This window comes from Indicator indicator, chromosome 2 (genome assembly GCF_027791375.1).
Source record: "Indicator indicator isolate 239-I01 chromosome 2, UM_Iind_1.1, whole genome shotgun sequence".
NCBI lineage: Eukaryota > Metazoa > Chordata > Aves > Piciformes > Indicatoridae > Indicator > Indicator indicator.
The window spans coordinates 20,017,106-20,039,947 of NC_072011.1; the positions used below are offsets into that span (position 1 = coordinate 20,017,106).

Consider the following 22,842-nt stretch of genomic DNA (forward strand, 5'->3'; position numbering starts at 1 on the left):
CTGTGGGCAAAAGAAGGAGGAGGAAGATGATGTCTCTTCCCTGCCCAGGTACATCCAAGGTCTGGCCCAGGTGGTGGGAAAGACCTGCAGCCTGCAGCTAGACATACATGGAGGCTGCCCTCTTCTGTCAATCACTTACCTCTGAAACCTTGAGGAGGTACTGTTTGCCCTTGAGAGCTCCACAGTACTTATTGACTTGCCCAGGCCTTTGGCAGTTTTTGCCATTTTATTCTCTGTTTAATGTCTGATTTGGGGTGATTTGGACAAGGACATTTTTCCAGAGATCAAAACACCTTCAAATTCCACCTCAACAGTCCTTCTGTTTCTCCTTCTGTTTCTCCTATGTAACAGTCTAACCTAGGCACAAGAGCTTTTGCCAGTAGTAACTCAGGTGCATGACACACATCAGCTTTCTAAATGGGAAATTCTAAATTATTTTGTGTGTTTTTATCTTGAATTTGTTTTGGACAACACACAGCCAATGCAAATTGGGTCAGAACAGCACTGTGCTACCAAAAGGCAGCTTTTGCATTTCAAACCAGTTTTTTAATCTTCTGGTCCGAGCCAATAATTCTAAACAGGTTGTATTACTATAATCCAGTCCTGAGGCAGCAACAGCTTAAGATGCTATGTGTAGTAACACAATCAAACTGACTTTATCATGCTATGTTCATTGCCCTGTACTTGACAAATCCTGTGCTTTAGCCCTTCTGCATCAGCTCACAGGGCCAAGAAGAAATCTGAATTTTGCCCTTATGAAAAGTTTGTTTCTGGAATTACTTTTAATTTTGCTTGTCCTTAAAGCATTGTGTATAGCACAACATAAAATGCAATTAATGATATTAAGAAAAAAATTTACATGAATACACTAGTACACACACAAACACAGACATATATCCTAGCTTGTCTCTTTCATTTGTAGCCTAGTGTCTGGAAGAGAAGAATATTTTGCCATGCATCTGAGCAGTCAGAGAAATTGAGGGTTTGGGTTGTTTGGTTTTTTTACTGTCTTCTTGCCATACTTCACCTCCTCTCGTCATCTGACATAGAACTACTAACCTATAACCTGCAAGTAGGTTTTATGACTTGGGTCTTCTCTGCTAAAAAGAAACATAAATTTGTATTTGTGAAAATCACTGTGAATATCTCTGAGAGGGAGAGGGCAAATGAGAGAAACTGCTTTTAAAAGCAAAAGATTAACTCAAACGCAGTACAACTTCTGGAAGCTGTCAGTCAGAACTCATAATTTTGGTAATGAATACTGCTTAGAATTCGATATAGATCAATAGTACCATGGTGTCTTTTCTTACAAAGGTGATGATGATTTTTATTCTATTATTGTTATTGTATTTACCAAAATTAATTAACAAAGAGAAATAGCTCCTGCAGCTTTTCTCAGCTGGGTGACTTTGAATCTTTACCCCATCATAGGCCTACTGACAATATTGGGCTTTATAGCTTAGTAGGTACCTCTAGGGGCATGATACTTAACTATTACTGAGAAACCATAGTCTATAAGAAGGAAACTTTAGTCTCATAAACCCACTGTGCCTCCAGAGCTCACTTCACCCAAAGGATGCTATTATGACCTATTTAATGACTTTGAAACCAGCAAAAGAAAAAAATCTCTTAGGAGAAACTGTGTCTCACCTACATCTAGTCCAGCAGCTATTAGAGAGTGTAAATCAGAAAAAGCACTTCTCTCAAAATGCAGTGACTCCAGCCTATTTTCAGTCAATAACTGTCAAGAAAAATGGCATTTGTTTTTCACTTTTGCCCCCCACAGTGACTTCTTCTGCCCCAGGCCAATGACCAGAAATTTCCACAAAAGAAATGCTTGTTATCCATCACACACATATATATACAAGCCGAGTTTTGGAACAGAAGTGCAGAAAACTGTCCTATCAAAGTGAAATTTAACAGTCTCAGAAGTCTTTCCAAGCTCTAAAGCTGAAAGCAAGCCTAAATTGAATAGCTATCAGTTTGTTTTCCAGCTGTTTCTGTAGATCATTACTGTAAAACATAATAGGAGCAAGAACAGAGAAAGCACAACCCTGCAAACAAGTAAAGCCTGTTGGTCTGTGCCCAGAACACAAAGCTATGCACAGAAGAGAATCCCTCAGGGACTGCAGTGCTACCGTGCCAGCTGCATGGTATATATAATTTTTTTATATGTCACTATATATAGTGATATAGTTCTGCATCTTACTGTAGAGGAGATTATCCTCTACATCTTTTCTGTTGTAATAAACCCCAGTTTAAAATATCTTCGTATTTAGAGTTCAGGCTGACAAAATCACACCCAAGGCTGCTCTTTCTCTTCCACTGTGTCAGAATCTGTAGCATGTCAGGCTGAGCTACGGGCAAATTCAACTCTGTACCAGACCCTCAAATTCCCTCAAGGCCCAGCTACAAACAAACCAACCAAAAAAACCAAACCGAAACAAACCAAAACAAATAAGTACAATTTAACATGAGCTGGAAAAAACAAGAGAAAACAAGAAGCAGTTACATGCAACAATGTATGAGGAGGTCTATAGGATGCATAAAATCAACTACATCTTTCTATCTCTCTGGAATAACCAGCTGAGTAGGGAAATCACCTGGTAAGGCAGATGTGACCTATATCTTTATCTCCACAGAGTACCCCTCCTCTTTTCAGATACACTCAGAAGTAAAACAACTGGCATCATGTTCTGGCCTTTTCATGTTTCTGATACTTATTTTCCAGTGTTGAGAAACAGCCCTTTATTACTGAGCTGAATAGTTGTTGTGGTTTGGTTTGGGTTTGTTGTGTTGTTTGGTTTTTTTTTTTTCAAAAATAGAGTTTGTTTTTTTAATCGAAGGATGTATTGCTGCAGTTTTAGAGGGCACCTTCTGGATTGTTATTTAGCTAGATACAATGCTGTCCTTGTTGTTACAGACACGCTGTCGCCTTGCTATCTCAGGAAAAAATTGGAAGTAGCATAAATGTATATTTTGCTTTATAAACAAAACCTTCCATCTTTTCCACACACTGGGTGAAACTAAAAAAAATTGCTTTCATTTTGCACAAGACTGCATGGAAAAGAAGTGTAAAGATAGTAAAGAACCTTGAAAGATGCTACCAAAAAAAGAGAGAAAATAAATGTCCAACAAAAGCAATAAACAGCACTGCCTCATGTGAAGAGACTAACAGATGTCCAAGGATTTAATGAGTTGTTTGTGTACACTCAATTAATCAAATCCTCACTAAGCTTCTGAATGCAAACACAGACTGCTTTTAAATATGAAATGTAGCATAATTAATCCAATTTGTTTAATTAGTCTGCTTGTTTAAGTCAGCTAGTTTAATCATATGCATATATAACACAGATAGCATAAGGTCCAAAAATTCATAGTGTATCTTTCTGTGGCTTCTTTAGTAGAAGAGTTGTGTATGTGCAATCATAATTTAAAAATGTAATTTAAGAGAGGCTTGGAGGTCATCTTCACCCTCCTACTCAAATAGTATAACTTCAGGGTTTGATCAAGCTGTCTAGAGCTTTGTAAACTTTCGTTTAATGTAAAAAAACCCCAGACCCAAAAAAGATCCCTCAGATCATGAGATGAGCTCTGACCTTCTATCACATAAAGCACCACTGATTTACACCTGCTGAATATGAACCTTAAAGAAGTATCTTCACTCATGGTCCCATCTCTCCTACATGCAAAAGAAAATTTGCCTCTGATTATCCCTGACTCGACTTGCTTATTAACAAAGTGAGATGGGCTTATGAACAACAGCTGGTGCTGTTTGGCAATTCATTTAAATAACAAATTTAGTTCTCTGGATCAATACTAAATATTGCAGTGGCACAAGAACTCCTAACAACATGGATTAATACTCAATATATGAACACATAATGTGTTTTATTCAAACTTCCACATGGTTGGTTGTTTTTTTCTAATTCAATATCTCTATAAATTAATTACATATTCTAGATCCATTTGAGAGGTATGTTCAGGAGGAACATTTAACTCTAGGAAATACTCTGTTGTAATTATCAGGACAATAAAAGTAAAATAAAATGTCAAACAGTAATTATAATTGTCACACTCTGGCATCCAAGACAAAACCAGCAGACCCTCACCCCTAATATGCCAAATGCTTGCCTCAGATGTCACTTTTTCGCTAACAGATGGCAATCACAACAAAACTTGAACCACAGCTCATAGAACATAAATGGAATCTTCTACATTTGATTGTATAAATATATAATTTGGGGGGGTTATTTTGGTTTTTGGTTGGTTGGTTGGTTGGTTGGGATTTTTTTTCAGCATATAGGTCAAAGTTTCCATAAAGGAACATGTGCCAAATCAATAAACGGTCTGTTGTGTTTAGTGTTAGTTTTTGGTGGGTTTTATCTGAATTTATGTTTCATGCAATTTGGGCAGGTGATCTGTTAGACCACTGGATAAAAGGAACATATAGCCCTCTACATGTGTTTTGTCTGGAGACTGATACCATCTGTGAGTTCAAACACAGCAGGAAAAGGGCAGAACAAGTGGGTGCGTTCTCTGGGTTGGGAAACTCTGGCATCCTCAGTCATTAGGTAACAGCAGAGTTTAATCACCTATTTTTTGAAGTGCACTTCAGAATGAGATTTACAGTCCAAACATACTCATTAAAAAGAAGGTGTAGATTTTCAACTAAGCATTGCCTAGCGTCTAGTTCAAAACTCTGCTCTGATCACCCTTTCCATCAAGTGTATTTGGGGTACAGACTAATTATTGCATTAATTTGCCACGTCCCATCTACACCAGTAAACAGGTTTGCCCACTTCCATCCCTGCCTGGTGGCTCTGCCTGCATCTATGTTGACAGACCCCTTTTGATTGCTGCTGTCTCAAAATGAAAACGTCATTAGTGACAACAAGCAACATTCAACCACATGCAGAAGCAACAGCTACTTGAGTGAAAACAAAGCACATCACTTACCAGAGTTGAGCAGGATGATGGACTTAAGGCACACAAATTCCTCCCCTTGAAGATTCATCATGCGAAACCGAGCAGCAGTAGCCAGCAGCATGTCAAATATTTCCACCATGCCCTCTACACATTTACCTTGATTCCTGTGTGAATACCATCAAGGGGGAGATATTCACATCTGTAACTCTGTGGCAGCATGAGCTTTTCATCCCCCCTGCATCATTGCCTTCCAATGAGATTTCATGAGTTCACTATCTAGCACATGACTTCTTACTCGGTGCTTATTTGAGGTATGTGTGATTACAAAAGCATAGTTTTCAGTATCCCACAGAGATGAATATATAATTAAGTATTATATTTCCCCTCAAAATGTCAGTTTCATAAACTCATCACCAAGACATTACTGTGATGAAACATATGAGATTGATTCAACCAAACCTTTACACTCAGGAAAAGATTTGTTTAAAACAACATTTTTATTTCTTTTGAGTGGGTGTTCTGTTGGTGTTACTTTGTTTCCCCTTTCGGTTTTTCTTTTCCTTTAACTGAAGTACTCCAAATTCTTTGCATTTCTTCTTCCTAATGTTTTGTTCTACCTGGCCTTGCAATCTGTAATGTTCCAATAGGCTTCTCCCATTTTTTTTAATATTAGCATAATGTCTTCTTAATTAATAACCTTATTCATGAGCTCAGGAAGAACTTATGAGGCCAAAATCTTCTCAGGATGGATGTCTGATTAAAACTTTACTTCATAAATCCAATAAACTTTACATTGCAGCATTAGACAAAGCTAAAGTTTGGGAAGTCTCAGTGTTCATTAGCAATCACAATTAACCACCTCCCTCTGCTCACAATACTAGCTATTCTCACTCACTAATTTTTATCGTGCACACCCAATCTACAGTTCTGTAATTAATGCTGACTGTATTTTTATGTTGTTTTTCTTGTCTAAGGCATTTACGCTTCCTAAAGCCTATGAAACTACTGCCATTCAGTACTCAAAACAATTCAATATATTACATGTTCTGAACACATTGCAAAATTGGAATAATCAGGACCACAGTTTAAAAATAAATAGTAAGTTATTTGCAAACTCAGGCATTTAAAAAAGCCTTATGGCCACTCATATGATGGAAAAGACATTTTGATAGCAAGAAAGATTTATTCCTATATACCTTTTACAAAAATAGTTCAATGAACTGTAATTTACAAGACCAATATTCCAATCAAGATCTTTTTGCTGACAAGTACAACCTCTGGACAATAATCTTTATTCCTGCAACACAGAGTCTGTCTGCCTAAACCTCCATGTTTGTCTAGGTCCCACCAACTGAACTCACTAATTATGTAAATGTAAGAGATTCTAAATACTTTGTAATCTCATTCATTTTGCTATCTGCTGTATGTGAAATACCAGGCTACTGCATAAGAAAAAGAAGAGTATCACGTTAGGCAGAGTTAGGTACTTGTGCAAGCAACAAGTAAAAGTTTCTGCTTTACTTTTAGTTAGGCAACAGATTCAGTTCCACTGAAATCAATGAGAACTGCAGGAGCTCAGTATCATTGAAGGCTCAGTATCATTGCAGGCTTCTAATCAAATGTTTTTATTGTTGAGGCTACAACATTGATTCTTCTTTGTTAACCAACTTAAACTATCTGAAATGGGAATATGCAGTTCTCCTGAACTGCCTTCTAACTTTCTAACATAAGCTGATAATAGGAAGGCCTATCTAGGAAGGCCTAGATAACTTTCCTGGAGGACAAATTAAGCAATAGATTTGAAAATTATCCTTATCCCACCATTATACTGCTGTCATTGTGTACTCTTACATTACTGAAAACAAAACAATAAAAGCTTATTTGCTGCAAAGCATCAGAAGAATTTGCTGCAAAGCTTCTCAGAAGAATCCTTAATACTTGGATGTTGGGAAATGTTTAAGAAAATCAAAGCATGCAAATTAAAGGTCTTCAGTTATTGCATCAATGTCCTATGTGCATTAAACTTTTGAAAGTCTACAGAATCACAGCATCATCCAAGCTGGAAGGCAACTCAAAATGTCTTTAGTTGAGCCTCCCACTCAAAGCAGTGTCAGCTCCCTCAAGGTTTTATGCAAGTCTGGTCTTTAAAACCTCCAAGGATGGAGACTGCACAACCTCTCTCAGGACATTTCCATCATGTTTTCTTTTCTCCCCTATACCCAGTAGAACCTCTCCTGCTTCAGTTTATGACTCCTGCCTCTCAGTTTCCCATCAGGCATCTTAAAGAGCCTTGATAACGCTTGTAGAATTTAGGTTAGGCATGCTGATAAGCTCTCTTTTCATCAGGCTGAACATGTCCACTTCTCTCAGTCATAAGGCACACAATCCCAGCTTGGTGCTTCTCCACTAGGTTTACTGAAGTTTCGTAGGTGATCTTTCCCGCAACAAGGGGGGCAACCCTGGATGAGATATTCCAGATATGGTCTAATGAGAGCCAAATAAATGCAGAATAATCACTTCCCTTACTCTAATGCCTACACCACCAGTGACTGATACAGCCCCAGATACTGCCAGCCTTCATGGCTGCCATGTTGCAGCAACGGTACATGCACAGATTGCTGTTCACCAGCAGGTTCTGTGCAGCAGAGCTATTCCCCAGCTAGTTAGGCCTGTGGATTAAGTCCATCACAGGTCCTTTGCATTTTTCCTGTCTGACTTTCATGAGGTTCCTGCCAGCCCTCTGCCCTCCAGCATATCAGCTGCATTCCCTGTTTCAGTGTCATCTGCAGAGTTGAAGACAGTGCACTCCATCTTCTCTTCCAGGTTACTCGCAAAGACAAGGATATATTCTAGGATATATTCCTGAGGTACTCCAGCTGTAACTAGTACCAAGGTAGGGTGTGAACAATTAGCAAGAGATCTAGTCATTTTATCACAGAAGGCAATCACAGAAGTGATGCTGACTGGTCAACCTGTAGTTCCAAGACTGCCTGTCTTTCTTCTTTTGGAGATGGGTGCAGCATATGCCTCCAGTAATTGAAGACCTCTCCTGGGCTTCGCAGCCTTTCAAAGATGATAGAGAACAGCCTTGCAGTGACAACATCTAACATTCTTGGATGCAGTCCATCCTATGGGCCTATATGGGACAAAACTTTTTAAGAGATTCATGGCTGAGTTCCCTTTTACTACTCAATCTTCTTCCCTTTGAACTCTGTACATAGAAATAGGAACCTAGATTTTATTTAAGTGTTGAATAAAAACATGAGGAATGTCACATTAACAGTGAAGGTTATTTAGGTGACAGGGACTCAGGAGATGTTCTCATCAGACTTTCAATTTAAAGGGAGAAGTTGAAGTAGGCCCAGCTGCACCCATCAAACCAAAGCCTAAGTGTGTATTTGTTGTCTCTGGCTTCTTTATTTAAAGGCAAGGGATTGCCAAGGACAGATGGGATCCAGACTTGGAAAGGGAATGTCCTATTCATAAATGGACTTAATAACTTGGTGAGGAAGCCTCTAAACAAGGCTTGTCACATGATGTGTTTCTGAACCTAAAGGTAGGTTAGCAAACAGAATAGGTATGATTGAGAGAAAGCTGCAGGGACAACATCCACATCCTTATTTAGAAGAGAGCATATTTTCTGACTTTAATGCCTGTGCCCTGGCTCAGAAGGAGAATTGGAAGTCCACACACAGTCAGACAGCTGTGATGAGACTTGAAACACAAAGGTTTGGTGGAATAGTGCATGGATCAGATAGCATATGGGTGGGGGACTGTCATAGATAAGGTACCACTTAATCAGGAAGGCCAAGGATGGAAGATGAGGGAGGGGAAGAACCTGAGCTCTGCATAAATGGAGACCTTCACTGCCCGGACCATAAGAAGCCAGAACCACAGATGTCAGAAGTCTCTTTGTATAGGCCAGAGGAGAAATTAACATGATGAATGGGGCAGGCAGGCAAGGATTGTTACAAACTGACTAAGAGTATAAAGTGGATAAATCTTTCCGTAACTCATAGAAGTCCCCAATCACTTATCTACAGTTTTATGGAGGATTTCTGCATGGATAGACTGCAATCATTGTCTGGAAGGTCAACATAGCATTGTGCAAGTAATACAGAGAGTTTCTGAGCTCTGTTGATAGTAACTTCCCAACATAAACAGCACAGTGGCCAAACAAGGGCAATGCTCTATTGACCTACTTCTCACAAATAATGAGAAATTGCTGGTGAATGTGGTCACAGACAGAAAATTTGTCTGCAGCAAACATGAGAGGTGATTGAGCTCAGGATCCAGAGGTAGGCTGGGAAGGAAAGCAATAGACCTACGCCTCTGGGTTTCAGAGGAAGAGGCTGCAGTTTATTTAGGGAATTTCTAGGCAGAACATTCTTGGAGACATCACAGAGGAAAGCATCAAGGAAGCTAGACAATCTTAAAAAAAAAAAAGTTTTGAAAACTCAGGAACAAGCCTATCCCATTGTAGAGGAAGGTTAGGTATTTTAGCAGAAGATCCACCTGAATAAGTGAGGAGTCCCTTAACAAACTAAAGGCAAAAGAAAACAGAAGAAATAGAAATAAAAGCAGGTGACAAAGGAAAATTACCAAAACACATTTTAAGCATTTATGCCTAAAACAGGTGAGGGATAGAGGATAACAAGAAGGGATTTTACAAGAAGGGATTTCCTCCTCAGAGGGAGGAAGCCTAAAGTGAGAGCATGCTCACTTTTCAGAAAGATACCTTCCATTATTAATTTTGCCCTTTTTTTTTGTTGTTGTTTGTGTTTATTTGTTAGTTTGTTAGGGAGGTTGTTTTGGTTTGTTGGTTTGGTTTTTTTTTCTTGGGTTAGGGGGGGAGGTCTTGGTGTCAGGGGCTAGTTCACTAAAAACATTTCCAGTTGATTTATAACACTAGTTCAATAATTACTTCTTGTTGTTTAAACAAATAAAATATTTTTGGCTACTTATCCAAAAATACATGCCATTAGTGTCAATGCATGAATCACAGTCTGGGAATCACTCACTGGACAAGTACTGGACTGGAATTAGCATAATTCTACTTGGAATCAAGTTTATAGCCCCTTCAAGAATTTCTCGAAACAAACGCAAAATACGAAATAAAACCAAAATAATAACTGAAGAAAGGAAGGGGGCAGGAGCAAGAGGAACCACTAAGAGTAAGACTCTCTCTTCCTCCACTAAACTGGGCAGTTATGTTTATAAGTTTTCACATAATCTGCCCTTTGAGTTACTCCTGTTGGCATCATCGCTTCCCAAAACAAGTTGAAAAGCATAGCTTTCTCTTTTCTTTAGAAGTAAAGCAACAATTAGGATTCAACCTGAAGTTCAGATAGTCAATTCCTATCTCTTCCAGTAGTGACAAAATTATCAGCCCACCATCTGCTGAGATTTCCTTATATTTTCTGATGTCTCATATGCTTGCTTCTTGAGTTAGGTCTGAACCAAAATGTGGCTAATTCACACACTAAACAAGAGAAATTAAAATAAAGCCAAATAAGAGCAAATTCAGGAAGACTGGGAAGATACAAAAGACAGAGGAGAATCATTATATCCTGTGCTATTTCTGAAGCACTTAAGAATTGTCAAAATATTGTAATACCATTGGCAAACTTGCTGAGTGTGCATTCAATTCTACTGTCCGTATCACTGACAAAGACATTAAACAGTGCTGGTTCAAATACCGACCCCAGAGGAACACCACTCATCACTGGTCTCCAATTGCATGTCAAGTCATTGACTAGAACTATTTGAGTGCAACCATCCATCTAGTTCCTTACCTACTGAATAGTGCATCCAATTCAGAGACAAGTTTTTCAGGACAGCATTGAATGCTTTGCACAAGTCAGTTGCTCTTCCCTTACCTTCCAATGCTGTAATGCCTTCATAGAAAGCCACCAAATTTGTCAGTCATGATTTGCCACATTGGCTGTCAACAATCACATCCTCTTTTTTCCATGTGCCCTAACATAGTTTCTGAGAGGATTCACTGCATGATCTTGCTGGGCACAGAAGTGTTATATTAATAGACATTGAAAAACACTATATAGTCCTGTGTAAAACAATGCACTAAAACAGCTTGAGGAAGCAGCTACCTCAGTGGATTGTCCACTTGGGTTCCCTTGCCTTTAAAGCCATGCAGTCATAACTGTCTTTCCTCACTAGATCAACAGAGGATCATCTGCCTAAGCAGATAAAGTAAAAGTACATTATACATTTCAGCAGTAGTGACTCAAGTATGAAACGTATAGACAAATAAGTACTAGGTATCTTTCAAATTATTTTTTTTCTTGGTAAAATATCATGTGAAATGGATCCACAAATGTGTCAGGTAGTTAAAAGATCTAAAAATCTGTTATAGTAATTCTAAGAAAGTTGATTTTGGGGGTCATATTTGAGACATTTAAATTAGAAAATTATTATGAAGCCTCTCCATATAGCAATAATGAAGTTACAATAACTGGCTGGGAAAAAATGTTATTCTTGTTGACAAGAAGGTCTTTTTCAGTTTAATTTATATTCAGGCTGAAGCAAAAAACACCTAAAAATTCTCTTCATATCAGAAGTGCAAAGAAATTTTGGAAAGGTCAGCATCACAATTCAACATGACCTGGAACTGGGCCCTGTGCTTCCAAGGTCAGAGTGACTACATGAACAAGAAATCTTAGAATTTGTGTAGGGACTATATTGAATCCAGAAATTATTTCATTCTCTCTGAAAACTTCTGTTCTGTGCCTACAAATCCACCCAGGGAGTCTCCTAGCAGCTGAAAATAAGGAAAAACTTCTTTACTTTGAGGCTGACAGAGCACTGAAACAGACTGTCCAGGGAGGTTGCAGATTCTCCTCTGGACATGTTCTTCTGCAACCTGCTCTATGTGAACCATCTTTAGCAGGGGTTTAAACTAGATGATCTCAAGAGGTTCTTTCCAACATCTACCATTCTGTGATTCTGTAAAATTGTGAAGATCAGAATGAAAGGAGGTCCTTTCTTCCTTTCTTCCTTCCTTCCTTTCTTTCTTTCTTTCTTTTGAATTTCATCACTTTGAGCATTATTCAACACCACCCCAAAGGGACCCTAAGGGTCCTCCCAATTTACATTTAGGTTGTTTGAATTATAAAATTGAATAGCTTTTGAATTTTGCTCCAAGGAACATGGAAGACTGCTTTATAACTAATACACCCAACAACAAAATGAAAGATGAAAGAAAGATTTCATTATTCCAAGAGATTTCTTAACTGTCTACAAGTCGATCCATTTGGTTCTATAAGGTAAATAACCTGATGACAGGATGATCAATTCAGTTGTGTTTCTAGCACAAAATCTATTGCTATTAAAGATGGGATGAAAAGAAATTTACTCTATTTTTTTTCAGATTTATCTTCAAGGGCAAATTTGGATGTACCTGTTGACTACAGGCTTTTTCCTCTTGAAATAAATATGAGCAACAGGTCACCAAGTAAGCATTCTGAAACTATCATCTGTGACCACTTTGCTTCCATTTTGTCTAATAAGTCAATGGCAATTAATAGGTCCACATTTACACAATGCCAAAAACATTGCTATGTATTTACTCAAGAGAGACAAGAGTGATGTCCTCAGACATTTGGAACATTTTACGAGATACTATCAAAATATATTAAGATTTAATCCTGATGCTCTTCTATTGTATCTAATTTTCTGCTTATCAAAAAGCAATATCTGCACAGAAAAATTAAGATTCTTTTTGTGTATGGTGAGAAATTTTCAGACCAAATCCATGAAAGCAGTAATTACTAAGTTGCCCAGCCATGCAGTGAATACTGTAAGTCTTCATGCTATCCATGCTAGATGCAGTTTAAAGAGATACATGACCTCCTGCCATTGCTCAGTATGAAAATCAGTAAAGCAAAAAATTCTTCAATTTCACCCAAATGTGTGAAAAGATCTCCATCAAGCACTGGAGGAGGAAGAGAAAAAGAGTTTCCGAATAATAACAATAACAATAACAGGAAAAACAAACAACTGAGATGCAGACTAGATTTCTTCATAGAAAAAAGGAGATAAACTGCTTTAAACATGGAAATACTTACTACATTTAACTGAAATAAGTCCCTAGACTGATTTTTTTGCTGCTAAACAGGTTTTGCAATCACGATGAGACAATAACATTAGAACGTACTATGACAAGAGCCATAATATCTGATATCAAAGGTATATTTAGCCCTGGGCTAAGTGTATAGGCATTGGGATCCACTGATTTCAAGTGATTATCTCTAGTGCTAGGTTAGAAGAAATAATAACTTGTGGATTAACATACAATTTTATGCAATTCCTATCATCTCTGCTTTATTTCCTTTGATCAGCACAGGTGAGATGTCAGTCTACTTAGCCATTCATTGTTCGAAAGCTCATGTAACTCTTTGATTGCTGAAGAAACCACTCTAGGAATATTTCCTGGTTTTTTGAATATTGCTGTTAAGGGAAATCAGAAAGTCACAGTTTTCCAAGTATAGATGTAGCACAGATTTAAAGAGTGAAACAACCATTTCCTTTTTGTGGTAGTTTTAGATTATGCCTAAGAACCCTGAGAGCTCTGAGTCACCTGAAAGTCCCTGTTCCTTTTCTTCTTACCTGCAAAGAAACAAACTGTTTTCTGTTTTTCTGGTTTTTTGAACGTTTGAATCATCTACATCTGAGACAGCTGGAATGGGCTATGAACTTTGTTTACTCATTATTGTAGATATTGGTTTAGGTTAGATGGATATTATTAGCAGCCAATGGAATTGTTTAGAAGGGGTGGATTGTGGTAGTTTCAGACTATGCCTTTAAAATTTTTCACAGATTTTGAGCAGAAAGTAGCAAAAATGTAAATAAATCACTATTGGGTATAAAAAGGAAAATAATGATTATTCTAAACAATTCCATTGGAGGGGTATCTCCCATAAGATTTGGTTCCCAAAACAATCTTCCCTCTTCTCGCTTTGGCCTGGGAGATACTAACTCGCTTGTGCTTGACCTTGGCTGCATCACTTTTATTTTGGCTAAGTTTAATATATCTGTGCTTCTTTCTCTCTTCCCTTTGTACAGGGGGCAAGGGGGAGGCAGGGAGGGAGAAGCTGTTTGCAGCTTCCCTGGTCTTTTGGCCAGGAGGGTCCTTGTGCTGTTTCGTTAATTGTAAATACCTGTAAATATTGTAAATACTGTATATTTGTACATATTCATTGCATTTCATTGTAGATTGTATTCTGGCTTGTAAATACAGCTTCCATTTGCTTCCACTGAGCTGGTCTGGCAAAGTTAATGTTGAGGTGGAAATTTTCAACCCACCACACTTTTCCTGTTGGGGCAGGAAAGTGCAATCTGTTTACTTTTCAATTACTGACAAACAAAGAACTGTTGGTTTCATAGAACTGCCTACTGTTAACAGTGAGATAGAAAGATTACCTCAGAATGCGGATGTTAGGATTAGGATTATTCTTCTCCTATGTGCATTAGTTCATATTTCTCCGCATAAAATTTGGATCTTGCTTAATACTTTTTGGAAATAAGATCTCCCTTATCTATTTGCTTCTTAACTTCTTCAAAGAAATCTAATGCATACATGATGAATGTCTTCCCCTTTCAAAATGCGTGGTGACTTTACCACCAATTCATGTTTATTCATACTTTGGACAATTCTCATCTTTAGACTGTATCTTACCAGTTTCCTTAGAATGGTCACCAGGCTTACTGGGCAGAAGATCCACCCACTGTTTTAAAATGCAACACTGAGGTTTTTTCAGGTGAGAAGCCATCCATCTTAGTCAGCAGTTGAGCTGTTTCTACTATGAGTTCCTTTAGACTTATGTTTCAAACCTTTTAGTAACCCCTGATTATCACAACATTTGATTGCAACAAATCCTTTAAAAATACAATAAAATATGATTTTCTTATTCATGAAGAAACATTCCATTTTCTTCAAAATTATTAAGAGCCTACTGTCAGGCCTGACAAATTTCAGTCCTACTCTAATGAGATTTTTAAGGTCTAGTTTCTTGGGAATCTGCCAGACAGGAAACATCTGGTTTGTCCTATTAGGAACCTAAGCCTTTACTCCTAGATTTGCCTAATAAGAGATACTAATTTTAAAAAACAGAATATAAAATATTTGCATTTATCCTAGGCTTTCTTTAGTTGTATCAGGTACTGCACATTAATTATAAACTCTGTAAATGTGCTATTTTATTTCCTGATTAGGCCTATTTTTCTCATCTATAATTACAGTCATCTGAGTTTTTTTAATAGCATCAGTTGTACACGGTAAATATGTTTCACATTATCACAGTATATTAGAAATTGGAAGGGATCTCAAGAGATCATTGGGTCCAACCCCCCAGCCCAAGCAGGATCACTTAGGATAGTCCACACATCATTTATATGCAACTGGCAGCTGCTAAAAGTCCTGATTTTGAACTGAGGCTCAAGTGATTAGGTAGTGAAAGGGTGCATTATCCCACAGAATAGCCTATCTAATTACAAGGCAGAGTGGGAATAGAAAGGAATAATGTGATGATATTCACCCAAACAGAGAGGAGTAGACTACTGGCAGCTTAATTGTCATATAACCTTTTGTATAGGCAAATTTAAAAAAGGAACTTTAAATGAATAACAAAGAGCTGCTTTACAGATATCTTCAAGGAGTCTTCCAAGTGTGAGTTGTTACATAGGAAAATTATAGAGGTACTTATTTGAAAATGTAACAAGTGGACCCTCACAGAATGAGAAAAGACAGTCTCTAAAAGATTTTTGAGAAACAAGACAAGTCCATGTTTAATATGACCCAAGTAGGAGGAGTGAGCTGGGAGAATTAAAATAAGATCACAGGATTTTAGGGGTTGGAAGGGACCTCTGAAGATCATCAAGTCCAACCCCCCTGCCAGAGTAGGACCATAGAAGCTAGCACAGGTTGCACAGGAATGCATCCAGATGGGTATTGAAAGTCTTCAGAGAAGATTTGTTCAAAGAAACAGCAAAGTTGTAATGTTATTTTTATGGCATTTCGGACAGATATGAACAAGACAAGGCTGTATTTATCTAGCTTAAACACAAAAAGCACAATAAAACATGATATGACTTGAGCTTTATGTACAGATGTATACAAACAACTATCTGTTTCCAAGATTCTACACAGAAAGGATCTAATAGAGACAGGAGAATCCTGAAAAATGAAAGGGATGTGTAAATCAGAGAGGACTTCTGCCACAGAATGACCAAAGAGAGCTAGAGTCATACACAAAATACAGTAAAGCTTCTTATTGACAATATTGAATTTGCACTAAGTCCAGAAAAACACAGGTTTTATCATCTGTAGTGTGTGACTCTGAATTATAGACAGTAGCTAAATTCGTATTTGCTTTTGTAAAGGCATGATGGAGAGTCAGGACAGAATGCTGTGGATGAAATCATTGAAAAGTAGTATCCTGTAAAGAACATGCTGCAGGGTAAGGAGAGAATAGATGGAAGCAAATTGTACTACAGCATCCATCTTTTCCATTATTATATCCATTCAATTACATAATTTCATTATTTAGATCAACAACAATAATGAATCAAAATGTTTTTTTCACTTTCATGGTATTTGCCTGAATGATGGAAGGACTCCGTTGAGTTAAACACCCCTTGTGTCAGCCTCTGTCTTGCCCTCTCAAACCTGATGTGCAATACGCTTTCGCTGTATAGCATTCTCAAAATGTCATTTGCTAAATCAAATGCCTTCTTTGCCTCAGTCTTTACTTCTAAGACCAGCCCTCAGGAACCTCAGTCTCAGCAAGGGAGCAGAACTGGAGAGATGTGGACATTCTGCAGGTCAGTCAGGACTGGGTTAGAGATCTCCTATACCAACTGAAGACAAACAAGTCCATGGGCCCTGATGCGGTGCATCCACAAGTGCTGAGAGAGCTGGCTGATACTGTTGGTGAACCTCCCTCTGTCATCTTTGAAAAGTCCTGGAGAACAGGAGAGGTGCCTGGTGACTGGAACAAAGCAAATGTCACTCCAGTCTTCAAAAAAGGCAAGAAGGAGGACCCAGGCAACTGCAGAACAGTCAGCCTCACCTCTGGAAAGATGATGGAGCAGCTCATACTGGAGGTCATCTCTAACCACATGGAAGACAAGAAGGTTATCAGGAGTAGCCAACATGGATTTACCAAGGGGAGATCCTGTTTGACTAATCTGATAGCCTTCTATGAAGTTATGACCAAGTGGGTAGATGAGGGAAGAGCAGTGGATGTCATATATCTTGACTTCAGTAAAGCTTTTGATGCTGTCTCCCATAACATCCTCACAGAAAAGCTCAGGAGATGTGGCATAGATGGTTGGTCAGTGAGGTGGATTACAAACTGGCTCCACAACGGAGTTCAGAGGGTCATCATCAGTGGCATAGAGTCAACTTGGAGGCCTGGGACAAGTGGTGTCCCCCAGGGATCAGTATAAAACCAGGGTCTGGTTTTGTTCAATATCTTTACCAACAACCTGGATGAGGGCATTGAGAGTACCCTCAGCAAGTTCCTGATGATACAAAACGGGGGGGGGGGGCGGGAGGGGTGGCTGACACCTGTCAGGCTGTGCAGCCATCCAATGTGACCTGGACAGGCTGGAGAGCTGGGTGCAGGCAAACCTCAGGAAGTTTAGTAATGACAAGTGCAGGGTCCTGCATGTGGGGAGGAATAACAACTGGCACCAGTACAGGTTAGGGGCTGCCCTGCTGGAAAGCAGCTCCACAGAGAAAGACCTTGGAGCGCTGGTGGACAGCAAGTTCTCCATGGAACAACAATGTGCCCTTATGTCCAAGAGAGACAATGGGATCCTGGGATGTATCAAGAAGGGTGTGTCCAGCAGGTCAAGGGAAGTTCTTCTACCTCTCTACTCTGCCCTGGTGAGACCACACCTGGAATACTGTGTCCAGTTTTGAGCTCCCCAGTTCAAGAAAGACAGAAAACTGCTGGAGAGAATCCAATGGAGAGCCACGAGGATGATTAGGGCACTTGAGCTATGAAGAGGGACTGAGATCCCTGGGGCTATTTAGTCTTGACAAGAGAAGACTGAGAGAGGATCTGATCAATGTCTATAAATACCTGAGGGGTGGGTGTCAAGTGGAGGGGGCCAGGCTCTTTTCAGTGGTGCACAGTAATAAGACAAGGAACAATGGGTTCAAACTAGAACATAGAAGATTTCAGCTCAACATGAAGAGGAACTTCTTTAAAGTGAGGGTGACAGAGCACTGGAACAGGCTGCCCAGAGAGGCTGTGAAGTCTCCTTCTCTGGAGACTTTCCAAACCCACCTGGATGTGTTCCTGTGCAGACTACCCTAAATGATCCTGCTCTGGCAGGGGGGTTGGACTTGATGATCTCTTGAGGTCCTTTCCAGACTCTGATATACTGTGATACTGTGAAATTAGCACATCAAACTATTGTTAGCAGTAATCAACACTTAATTAACTATTAGCATATCAGTGTTCCCCAAGAGTCAGGTTTATTATTTTAGTTTCAGCAAATATCCTTACCAAGTAGACAGAGGCAAGTAAGTGATGCCTTAGAAACACATTTGTTATTGTTGGAAAATGAGAAGATGCAATAGATACACATTTTTAGAAACAGTCTTAAGTCAGAAAACAAAGAACTTGTTTTGATTATGAAGTCAATTGATTTTTGAACCCTGAAGTAGTATGTGATTCCAGTTGCATGCAAACTGCTGTAGTTAATCCAAATAGAGCTGTCTTCAGCTGTGTGAATCAACTGCTCATACTCCACTTTATTCAGAGCATGGGGATTTTTAATTGAGGACGGTTGTGGTTTCAAATGTTTCCCTAGCTATTTGGCTTATCTAAGAGGTCTGGGTCTGCTCTTCAGTTTTTGATTTCTTCTCACAAGCTCTGTTTTGGATGCATTGCCACAAGAATATGGAACAGACAGGTCGGTCGTTGGAAAGCATTTTGCAGTTTATAGTAGTTTTCAATATTATGTCATATTTACTTTCCTGTAGTAGTACATTTTGGTTCTTACATGCACTAAGAAAATATTTCAGAACTGTCATGTTTTCCCAAGAAAAGTAGGCTTATATTTAAGCAAGCAGATATTTTCTGTACACAAAATGACAATGTGTTTATGTATGTCTAGTTCCATAGCTCAAAGATCATGTGCTTCCACAAGGGGAATACAGTGTTTCCTAAGGCAATAAATACTTTTCTATTTCTATGAAGTATTATATTTTATACCGTTTGCAAGTAGAGGACAGGACAATCAAGGGATTTACACTGCACAAATGCAAACATAAAAATTCAATACCCTACAGTTAACAGAGGAAGCTGCTCAAAAGCTGGTTTTCTACTAATAAAGAGTGTTGTTTAATTCACCTAGCTAATAGTTGCAGTAGCCAATGACTTTTTTTTTTTTTTTTGCTACCCCCCTGCAGGTGCGTGACACAATCAGAAGTTTACCCTGTTCTTAGCTGCATCACATCATACTCTCCCTCCTCATTTCAGCTCTTCCTTCAACCTCAATTTAGATCAAGATGCCATACTCTGCACTGAAGTGGCCAGTGTGCACAGATAAGTTTTCTCCTGCAACTCTGCTCTGTGGACAGTAGTCTTCAGGTAAAGAGGACTTCTAATAGCTAAGATGATTCTACCCTAATTTCTTCTAGATTTGACACAGTCACTCGTCAAAACCCCTGCTCATTGGTTCTCTTTTAACACTCTTTCACAAGGCTCAAAATTTTCATGGCCGGGAAAAAAAGAAAAGTTGAAGTATTAAGATAACTAGAATATTAATGTTAAAAATCCACCAATCTTCCTGCTTTTATTTGTGATGAATGCCAGCTAAAATCCAAGAGATAAGATATTATTTTGTGGAAGTGATGCATAATTTTCTCTCTCACTTGGAAACACCTACTGTACGTTAACAAGACTGGCTAAAAAAGGCTAGGGCAATTGTGTGGTTTACATAGTTGACTCCAGTTTTCAGGAGATAAAAAGAACAAGAAACAACCTCAAGGTATGCTCCACAAATAATATTGCAGTTTTGAATGTTAGGTAATCAGAAATAATTTTCTGAATTGAAGTGGTGAGAGTTCAGTACTTAATTTCATTTCATTTTGCAACAAACAGTCTGGATTATAAAATAAATTTTCTGCTGCCTTTGAAAGAAGGTAATCCCACCAGCAGTTAAATTTCAGATATGCTCCTTGTCTAATAAATGACCAGCATCATATCTCAGAGCATTTGCATTTCTAGGTTTTTTAGAATTCCTTTTCCAGTTTCACATACTACAACTTTGCTTAAATGAAGTATGTCAAACTAGTATGATGAGATGACTTAGGAGATAAAAATTAATCTCATTGCAGTAGAAATAAATTAACAACATGCAGACTGACCTGTCCAGTAATAGGTTAGGTGCAAATAAAAGCTTCCCTGGGTGTTCCATGGAGCGCCAGACTAAGCCAATCATCAGTATCTCTAACCAGGCACATTCCAGTAGATGGACCTGATCATGGAGTGTTAAATCCACAAATCCTGAAAGAATAAATAAGAGTCAGTAAAAACACCCCAGTTTTGTAAGTGGAGCAATGTTATTCAGAGTGGATTGGAGCTGAACAGCTAAAAAGAAAATACAATAAACCAGACATTAGTTATCTTTACATTTTGGATTGAGTTTTGTTTACTAGGTCAACCACGGCTCCATCCTACATAACAAAGAGCTAATAAGCAGGTGCAATGCTGATGAGCAAATGGGTAAGTACATGGCATTTTTTTGTTCAAACTTTTAACAAAAACCACTTTACTGTTAATTCTAAACTCATTTTTTCAAAATTACCCAGCCCCAGGGCAGAGCAGGCAGGAGGATATCCCTGGCTAGCAACCATCAGCATTTTCTAGTCCCCTGATTGTGTGCTGTCTGTACCCTTCCCAAAGAGCAGGGCAAGAGCCAGGTAAGTGTTTCCACCCCCCCTGCCTGCTGCTAGAGGCCTGGGAAGCTGGTGCACACTGCAGAAAGAGGCAGCCATCTGCTGCCTGGTGCATGAAGAAGAAAAAATGGGAAAATATGTCTTATAACATGAAATGATAGCTATAATCAGTTAATCCCAGACCACTTTTCCTGGTGGAATGTTTTGCAGCATCAGGAACAGTGTACCATACTGCAAGTGCCATGTCTGTATGGAAAAGGAGCCAGTACAGCATTTCAAATAAACTAGGAAGAAAATGCTGATAGCTGCACAACCTGAATTCACTAATGAAGCACTTGTTTACATTTCTACTGGACTGCAGCACCTGGAGGAAGAAGACCTCTCTTACTCTGTATTTAAACAACGTTGGAATTAAATAATACAAAACAAAGAGATTGTTTATAGTAATACTAAAATATGAATATGAATGGATAATGCTAAATATAGATATGAAAGTGTAATGAAAGTGGTCATTCCTGGGTTTATTTCATGGAACAGATACCATTATGCTTTATTGCAGATTTTCATTTTTCATGAAGGATACTTTCAATCCAAAAATATTAGCAAAAGGGAGATTGCTAATATAACGCATTAGATTTTATTAGATTTTAACTCGCTATTATTTAAAACTAGCATGAGCTTGCTAAAATGAAATGCACAAGTTCCCTTAAAATCAATCTCATTTATCATTTATTCAGTGTTATGAGTGAAACACAGTATTGAACTTTGCTTTCCTTTTTAATTTTCAGTTGCAATTAATTCACATTAGTCTTGAGAATACAAGTTACAGGTTAAACTATTTTACCAGCCCAGTACATGGCAGTGGTTTTGCTTCAACATTGTGTCCACACTAGAGACACATACAGGAGTATATCTGACATACAAGTACTTATCACGAAAGGGAATACTCTGGACCAGGGACTCAAGACAGGGCAAGGCAACTCGAGGCAGCTTCATACAAGACACGTCCAAGTATGCTTGAAAGCAAAGTTTGAAGCAATGCTTGAAAGCAAGGTCTGAAGCAATGCTTGAAAGCAAGGTTTGAAGCAATGCTTGAAAGCAAGGTTTGAAGCAATGCTTGAAAGCAAGGTCTGAAGCAATGCTTGAAAGCAAGGTCTGAAGCAATGCTTGAAAGCAAGGTTTGAAGCAATGCTTGAAAGCAAGGTTTGAAGCAATGGTTGAACATTGAACCAAGGCTTGAAGCAAGGTCTGAGCAAGGCAAAGGTGACTACCAAGTCACTTGTATATATACAAATTGCCAGAGATCGATTGGTCCAATAGTGCACTGAAGCTAACGCTCAGTGGAAAAGCATTCTGCCAGGCTATAACGATAAAAGGCAGAAGCAAAGACCTTGTATCTGGAGGAGCAGTGGTCAGCTTACATGCTCTCACCCAGCTTGTTTAAACAGCTTGTTTACCAGACAGGAAGGAGTCCTGTCCCCTTTGTTCTTTTTCCCACATTGCCCTGTCTTTCTGCAGGAAGGAGGGGAGAGAAAGGGACTTTGTCTAGACATCTTAAAGCCTGTCTGGGTGTGTACTGGGCCATGTCATGGCCCTACCATGACAGTATTATCTTCACAAATAGAAAACAAATAAATAAATAAAGGGCACATGTTTCTGAAATGTAATGTTGTGCTATGAAAGATATTTTACAAATAACAAAGAGGAAGACAATATAGTTCACAATAACTTAGAAAATATTATGTTCTGCAAAACAGTTGATATAATTACGTTTTATGAAAATAGCCAACAGAGATCATCAGTCTGATGATAAAAAAAACATTTAACAAAACAGCTTTGACATGTCTGAAATACAACTCATCTATCAATCATTAGGAATTAATTTAGACAGATGAAGTACTTGCTATTTTTATGAAAGTGTTAACTACTGGGGAATAAAAACATTTCTTGTTGCCTGCTTTTTTTTATTACGAAAT

General features: G+C 38.5%; 1 protein-coding gene across 1 annotated transcript in view; it reads right to left on the reverse strand.

Annotated features, from left to right (window-relative positions):
* Nucleotides 1-22,842, reverse strand: part of ESR1 (estrogen receptor 1) — a 105,321-nt gene that overhangs the window by 2,623 nt on the left and 79,856 nt on the right. Inside the window, exons 5-6 of the mRNA XM_054399308.1 lie at nucleotides 20,336-20,474; nucleotides 4,960-5,093 (exon numbers count right to left, since the gene is read on the reverse strand). Coding sequence (XP_054255283.1) covers nucleotides 4,960-5,093; nucleotides 20,336-20,474 — 273 coding nt within the window. The remainder of the gene's footprint in view (nucleotides 1-4,959; nucleotides 5,094-20,335; nucleotides 20,475-22,842) is intronic.